The sequence below is a fragment of the Charadrius vociferus genome, unplaced genomic scaffold (assembly GCF_000708025.1).
Source record: "Charadrius vociferus isolate BGI_N301 unplaced genomic scaffold, ASM70802v2 scaffold111, whole genome shotgun sequence".
In the NCBI taxonomy this organism is placed as follows: Eukaryota; Metazoa; Chordata; class Aves; order Charadriiformes; family Charadriidae; genus Charadrius; species Charadrius vociferus.
The window spans coordinates 2,513,175-2,520,948 of NW_009647046.1; the positions used below are offsets into that span (position 1 = coordinate 2,513,175).

At 43.6% G+C, this 7,774-nt stretch overlaps 1 protein-coding gene across 1 annotated transcript in view; it reads left to right on the forward strand.

Annotated features, from left to right (window-relative positions):
- Positions 1-126: 126 nt before the first annotated feature.
- RAPSN (receptor-associated protein of the synapse) overlaps positions 127-7,774 on the forward strand; it is an 8,991-nt gene continuing 1,343 nt past the window's right edge. The window contains exons 1-5 of the mRNA XM_009895640.1: positions 127-611; positions 3,099-3,437; positions 4,717-4,875; positions 5,211-5,309; positions 5,406-5,528. Of these exons, the coding sequence (XP_009893942.1) occupies positions 396-611; positions 3,099-3,437; positions 4,717-4,875; positions 5,211-5,309; positions 5,406-5,528 (936 nt within the window). The 5' untranslated portion in view covers positions 127-395. The remainder of the gene's footprint in view (positions 612-3,098; positions 3,438-4,716; positions 4,876-5,210; positions 5,310-5,405; positions 5,529-7,774) is intronic.

A 7,774-nucleotide genomic window follows, 5' to 3' on the forward strand; every position in this document is an offset into this window, starting at 1 on the left:
GCGGGGGGCCCGCGTGGCCCGGACGGGCGGCCGCAGCTGTAGCCAATGGGGAGGAGTCCAGCGCTGGCTGCTCAGATTGAGTTTCACTCCTGTCGCTTGAGATTTTTCTCTTTCTCTCCCTGTTGTGCTTTTCCTCTTTGTTTATGGGATTGGACAGGCGAATGCACTGGTGGAGTCCTAGCGAGCAAGACGTTTGCCTAGTGGATTTGGGATTCTACCTTCAGTGCTGAGCAACCACTTCTTGCCATTGCCTACCACAACTGAAGCCCCCTGACATGGCTGGGCTTTTATGGCTCCAAGCCTTCTGAGCACACAACCCGCCCTCCTCTATTAGGGCATTTTATGTTGTGTTCTCGTTTATGCACTTCCTTTTTGGTGTCCTTAGAGGTTAGTGTATGAGGCTTTTTAATGCATGGGAGATGGGTCAGGACCAGACAAAGCAACAGATAGAGAAAGGACTCCATCTTTACCAGTCTAATCAGACCGAAAAGGCCCTGCGAGTCTGGATGAGGGTTTTGGAGAAGTCTGCGGATCCTGCTGGCAGGTTTCGGGTTTTGGGTTGCCTCATCACTGCTCATGCAGAGATGGGCAGATACAAAGATATGCTGAAGGTAAGGCGAACTGGAGATGAATGCATGCCATTGTGTCGCACCCACTACGGAGAGTGGCTGGAGATTAGAATGTGAAATTGGGGGGTTTATTTTGTATATAGTAGAACATAGCAGCTATTGAGTGCGTATTGTGGGCTGCCGTAATCACTGTGTTGACCAATAGCACCAGCCCACAAGGTACATAGAATACTACTTTTCATTGTGTCTGGTCCCTCAGGATTCCCAGGTTACTGAGGTTCTCCAGTTAGTCATGGGAATCTTTCTTGATTTATTCCCCGCATACAGGCACACCATGTTATCAGTCTTCAGGAAAAGGTATGAAAACGGGGCCTTTGTTCCACTGAAAGCTGTTTACAGTTTCTTTGTCAGTGTAAAAAGAGATTTCCAAGTGGATTCTGTAGAATAAGCAGCAGTCTTGTGGAAACATTTCTGTTACCTTGTTGTTCAACTGCTGTTTGATATCTAATACAGATTTTACGTTGTTTTTATTACAATTATTTGTAAAGAGGATGCTTTTTTGGCAGGGGGGTTGAGACATGCTCCAGGAGGGGTCTGACAGTTGAGGTCAGAGAGGGGGTCCCAGTTGTCAGGACAGCATAGAAGAATGAAGGATATGGAGAAGAGTGATAAAAAGAAGCTGAAGTTACATTTCAAGAGCATGAGGATAAATGCGTTTGTTTAAATTAACAAAAAGAAGCTGATGTGTGGACCTGAGAAATAACAGGTTGAACGTAGAGAGCAGCAGGCACTGTTTGGGAGGGTGACTCAGGAATGTCGAAGACAAGGCGAGAGGATGATGTAGTAGTGTTAAGAAACTATCCCAGCCTGAAATAGGGTCTTGCTAAAGGGCCTTGATATTCTTGTCCTGATGTTTTTGGTTGCCCCTTACTGGCCCGATAATCATTCAGCGTGTAGCAGAAAACGTGAAGGGGGTGCCCACATCGCACTGAAGTTTTTGATAGCTCTGTTTCGAATGGGGGAGGCACATCTTACTAGTAAACCCATGCACACATCAAAGCCCTGTATTAAAACCAAATACTTAGGATGAAGAAGAAAAGAAGGGTGTTAATACACTGGGAAAACATTTGAAGAAAAACAGTTCTGATAAGTGATGTGGAATTAGGTGGTGGCAGAAACAACAGACTAATTAGGGAAGAGAGAAACAAAAAAGGTAAGATGTGGCTACCCAAGGGAAATACTGAAGGCTTCGCAGAAAACAAGAAACAGGCAAAGGAGTGGGATCAATGTACCTGAACCTTAATTTCCTACCTCAGAAAAGAACAGAAAGTAGGATCAGAGTAGGTGAATTTTACTTCTTCCCAGTATTAGAAAGGAAAAACCACTGAAGCGAAACTGATTTTATACTGCAAGTGATCAAGAGGAAGGAAAACTTTAGCAATAAACCACTGAGAGAGGAAACAACAGGAGAAAAGGGGTCAGAATTAAAGGCAGGAAATTAACTGTGATTTAAGAAGGGTTATGATGCTCAACCTCTTATGGAGAGAAAAATTACTTCACATCAAGGAAAGAGGCTGTGGCAATCAGGAAATAATGAAGAACTTGTACAAAGGTAAGGGAATGTGGGGAAGCACGAGCTAATGCGCATTACTGGGTCCAAATAGCAGCTTTCCTAAAGTGCTAAGGAAACTGAGAACATATATACTCAAACACATGCAGTTTATGGTTGGTTTGTTTTTTGTTGGTTTTTTTTTTATTTTGTGAAGAATGTAAAATATTCTAGAAGCTTAAATTATGATGTGTTGCCACTATACAAAAAGGAAGTAATTGGTGTGCTTGGGAATTGTTATCCGTAAACCTAACTGATAATCTGTAATGAAAACACATACTGAGAAAATTGCTAAATATTTACCTTTGCTACTGTTATTAACTGAAGCCAGCAGCGTGCTTGGTTCATCACAAAACACAAAAGAGTCACTGGTCAGAAGAGTTTGCAGTCTAAAAGAAAGAGACTTTTCATTGAAGAGAACTGTATGCAATGAATCCTGAAGCTTATAGAACAAAAACTGTCAATACTGCAATTTGTTAGTAAAAAAAATTGATGAAAGAAGTAGCTTACTTTCTTTTATTAATGGAGTACTTTACTATCTTAAGAATTCCAGAGAAAGCAAAACAAGTTAAACCGAGTGAAAGAAAACTGAGCTGCATTGTGTCAGATATTTCCTGCTTCACCTGCTTCTCTTTAGGGCCATGAACAGCTTTTTTTCCACTAACCACCAGCCTCGTTCATCTTCCTTGCCCCAGACTGTATCGAGAGAGGGAGAGGTTTCTTTAGACTGCTCCTGGGCCTTTTAAACCACCAGAAAACTGCTCAGTGTATGTGAAGTTTCTCAGTCTGTGCTGCTGGACTTCTCTGCCCTGCTCAGAGCTGAGTCTCTTCTCCAGTACAGGGTGCTACTCTGCGAGTGTTTGAGCTGTATTTAAATAAACTACACACACTTTTACAAACACTGTCTTTTCTACTTAAAGTTTGCAGTGGTACAGATTGACACAGCACGGGAGCTGGAAGACCCGGATTACCTTACAGAGAGCTACCTAAACCTGGCTCGCAGCAATGAGAAACTCTGTGAATTCCAGAAAACCATCTCGTACTGTAAGACATGCCTGAACATGCAGGGTACCACTGTGAGCCTGCAGCTGAATGGGCAGGTGAGCCTCAGCATGGGCAATGCCTTCTTGGGCCTCAGCATTTTCCAGAAGGCTTTGGAGTGCTTTGAGAAAGCTTTACGCTACGCACACAACAACGATGACAAGATGCTGGAGTGTCGAGTCTGCTGCAGCCTCGGGAACTTCTACACCCAGATAAAGGTGCGGTAACCTAAGGGATGGAAGGGTGATCCTCTCATTGATTCGGGAAAGAATTGGAAATGGTGTGAATTTCAGCTTATTTCTTTGCTGTAGAAAGTGAAGTACTGAGAGAGCGTTGTAAGCTAAAATCTCTCCGTTGTAAAATGGTCATCGAGTACTCTCCTTCACAGCGAGGATGGGAGGATTAGTGTAATGTTTATACAGCACAGCAGAAGCAGCTGTGAATATTCCTGTATGTTGAAAAGATCAAACTTAGCTTCAAAGAAAATCACATCAGAGGACATACTGTCTGCTCACAGGGCTGGCAGCCAGAACTCATGGATTCTCTATTTCTACCACTATCACAGGCAAACAGCTATTTTTATGAGCAAAACCAGGCATGAACTGAGGATAGGGGTGAATTACCAGTTCTAACTTCTATTTCAAAGGGCAACAAATAGGTTTTCCTCCCAAAGTCTTGATTTTTGTCACTAATGGAAGACTCACCAACTGAAGTGTTGAAAACTATCAGTAAACTTCCCTCATAATACCAAAAAAAAAAAAAAAAGAATATTGTGGTGGATATTTTAAAGGTATGAAATAAGAAGGGAGAAAGGAAATTTTAAAAGTTGCGCTTTCCTTTGTGCGTCTTGGAGAATTAAAAAATGCGAGGACTTTTTCATTTCTGCCGTCTCATGTAACTAACTCCCGAATGGTTTTACATATTTAGATAATAGTTTTATGTACTTACTGTAAAATAAGATTTGTTTCTAAAACACTTTCAATGCAGAAAGATGCTTAAAAATGAAAATATGTTATATTATTACTTACTGTGGATTTGGTGAGGCCATGATTCTTTGTTCCTGTTTCCTGCAATGATGGATAACCAGCCTCTTGGAGATCCTGACTCACCATATGGAGAACGTGAGGGCTCCATGTAAATGTTGAAAGCAGATATGATGTAAGAGCAGAGAAAGTTTTCAGCCTTGGGTTACAGAGGAGGTAAATGGTTCCTGCAGAGTAAGGCTGATGGCATAGTACATATAATTCATTTGCTGTGTCGTTGCCCCAGCGTCCTGAACCCAGAGAGTAATATGAATTCAGTATATGGCAATTCCGCCTTCCACAGTTTGATATCTAGTGAAATACAGCATGTAGAAGAGGAGCAGCAGGAGTTGAAAGGTGTACAGAAATCTGCTCACTGTTGCAATGTCAGTAAATAAAAAATGGTTGCTTTATTTTTTCCTTTTTTGCGTTATTTTTGCTGTAACTGCTGTTTGTCTGCTTGTCTGCCTTACAGGACTACGAGAAAGCCTTGTTCTTCCCATGTAAAGCAGCTGAGCTGGTGAATGATTACGGAAAGGGCTGGAGCTTGAAGTACCGTGCAATGAGCCAGTATCACATGGCAGTGGCCTATCGGAAGCTGGGGCGCTTGGCAGATGCTATGGACTGCTGTGAGGTATAGGGTGCAGGCAGATGCAGAGCTGTCAGAGGTCTCTGCGAGGGGATCTTGCCTACAGGACTGGGAGGAAGAGAGATACCACAGCATTCACGCTTGACTCTAGATGTTCCTGCTGCCTCCCAAGTCTTAGAGCTGTGGCTTCAGTAGCCCAAGGGGGGCTCAAAAGTTTGGGTCTATGAATGGCCCTTGTTTGCAAATACATGAACAAGACTTTACTTGCCTTAAAAAGATTGTGCCATTTCTTTGGAGCTGATTTTTCGGTGGCTGGAGCGCACAGTCCCAGCCCTGCTGTTTTGAACAAGCTTTAACTGACCAAAGACGATTTCTTTCAGGAGTCCATGAAGATTGCCCTGCAGCATGGTGACCGGCCTCTGCAAGCGCTGTGTCTGCTGTGCTTTGCAGATATCCATCGCAGTCGCAAAGACGTGCAGGTACAGCTCTTTTCCTGCCAGGAAGGACAGAGGGGATAGCAAGAGGGTGAGAAAAGCAAGACATAGCAAAACATGTTTTCCTCCCTGCTTCTGCAGACAGCCTTTCCTCGATATGATTCTTCCATGAGCATCATGACAGAGATTGGAAACCGCCTGGGTCTGATCCAGGTGCTGCTAGGAGTGACCAAGTGCTGGATGATCCAGAAGGAGCTGGACAAGGTCAGTTACAGACTTGTTTCTACAGAAGTTCGTTAGACAATATTAGAGAATACAGTCTTTTTTTTTCTGAACCACACGCCCACCAAAGTGCAGTAGAGACCTGTAACCTTCGGTTCCAACAACAGGATCTGTTGCTTGTACAGTTACATTTCTCTGAACGGTCCCTCTCAGCCAGGAGTTTGTTACTAACATCCATTCTAAGTCAGACTGCTGACTTACAGAATCGTCTCATTAGTCAAGCCTGATGACTTTAAGCACTACACGGAGAAACCAGCACTGAGGGAAAGAAGCCCACTCCTGCCGTTGTAGGCAATTGTCTTATGCTTATGCTCTGAAATAGATTCCACTGCCTACTTTGTAGCTGTATGACTAAGCTCATTGCTTTGATAGTGATGATGTTTAGACAGCTCCACAGCTCCACCGTGTGCTTCGCAGACAAATGTGGCATCAAATTCCTAGAGAAACTTTGAAGGTATCTAAACTGTGATGTGAAACGGAGAAATGAGAGCATAAAATCATATGGGAATAGACAACCAGTCCATATTGTACAAGAGGGCAATATCGCTTATTTTTAAAATGCTCAGGCAGTGTATGTGTGTTAAAATCCAGACTGCACTAGATGCAGTAGATTGCACTGCAGGAAGATTACTGGGCTGCAGAGTAAGGTGGTCAAAGGCTAGCCTTGAACTAGTGCTGAACAACCTGGGATGCCTGCACACTGCCACGTAAGGATGCTGTTTTGGGTGTAGATATGATGAAGATTCACTCATCACTCATATGAGACACAAAGCATTTTAGCTCAAATGAAGCATCCCAGATATTAGGAAATCAAGTACATGTCTGTCAGAAAAGACCAGTTCAAGGTGCTGTCAGCACCTGAGTTGCCTACAGCAGGGAATCAGTTGGGTGAGATACACCTTGCAATCTCAGTAAGTAAACACTACGTTTGCAATGGAAGAAGAAAGCGTGGCCTTAAACACTTTGCTCGCTGTAATCCCTTCCCAGCCTCATCTCTTATATTCAGAAGAATGGAACAGGACACAGCAGGTAGGCCTCTACATAAGAGAATATTCAGAGCACTCATCAAACCCCTCCATCCACTGATCCCAGCCATTGCCACCCTCTGATATCACAAGCAGTTCTCACCTGTGAGAGCCTGGTGAGGGCTTTGCACAGAGTCCTAATCTCACCAAAACCCACAAAAGAATAGAATGAATAGATGAATCTTGTATTCTGTTCCAGGCATTAGAAGGAAGTCTGCCCTGGTGGATCAGGGACCTTATGCCCACTGCCCCAAATATGATCTCCTCAAATGTCACAGCCCTGAATACCCACCCAAGCCTGCTCCTCAGCTTGGCAGTCCCAGTTGCCATTTCTCATGCTACTCATCCCAATATCAGTTACCAAATAAAGCAGTTTGCTAACTTTCCACTTGCAGGTTCCCTGTTCTTGTCCTAGCTTCCTTCATCTTCCCAGTCTCCTTGGCCAGTTAGTCCGTTTCCTTTCATTTTCATGTAGTCGATGCTATTGCAGATCCTCCCAGGCTGCTGTCACAGCCTGCTTTGCCTCAAACACTTGTGCAGTCTCCTATTCCTGACAAACTGTACCTTGGACTTTTCAGCATCTCTTCCCCCACCCCATATGATTAGTCCCGGTCATTAATTTCAGGGTTTTCCAGTACACTGTCACTCTTCCTAGGCACAGCTCTCCGTTATGTTCTCCCTGCTAGCCTGCAGTTCCTGCTTCTGTCTCCTACAAGTTCCTTATCCTAGGTTGTTGCAGCCACCACAGGTCTAATGTCATCTCCTTTGCATTCAAAGTCCATTCCTTCATCTCACCTAGTCCTGCCATAGCAGTAATGCCAAACTATAGGGTAGAAATTTTATAATGTTCGCAGACAAATGTTCCCCTTGGACAAATCTGAATCAGATCTCAATAGTTTTGGAAAGCAGAGACTGTTGATCAGAAGACTCCTGAAAACTACTGCATCACAAGGGAGACCTTTTCTTCCCCTTGGACAAATCTGAAGCAGATCTCAATAGTTCTGGAAAGCAGAGACTGTTGATCAGAAGAGTGAGGAACACTGTGGCACGTAGGGCAAAGTAGAGACTCATTTGGTATAACAGCTGCCATGCTAAATACTTTCCTTCAGATTGAAAAAGATGGATAGCAGTACACTCCTACATCACACCATGTGTAGGTAGGACAAAGTGGATATATGAACAGCAGGGGAAAAAATGGAAGAG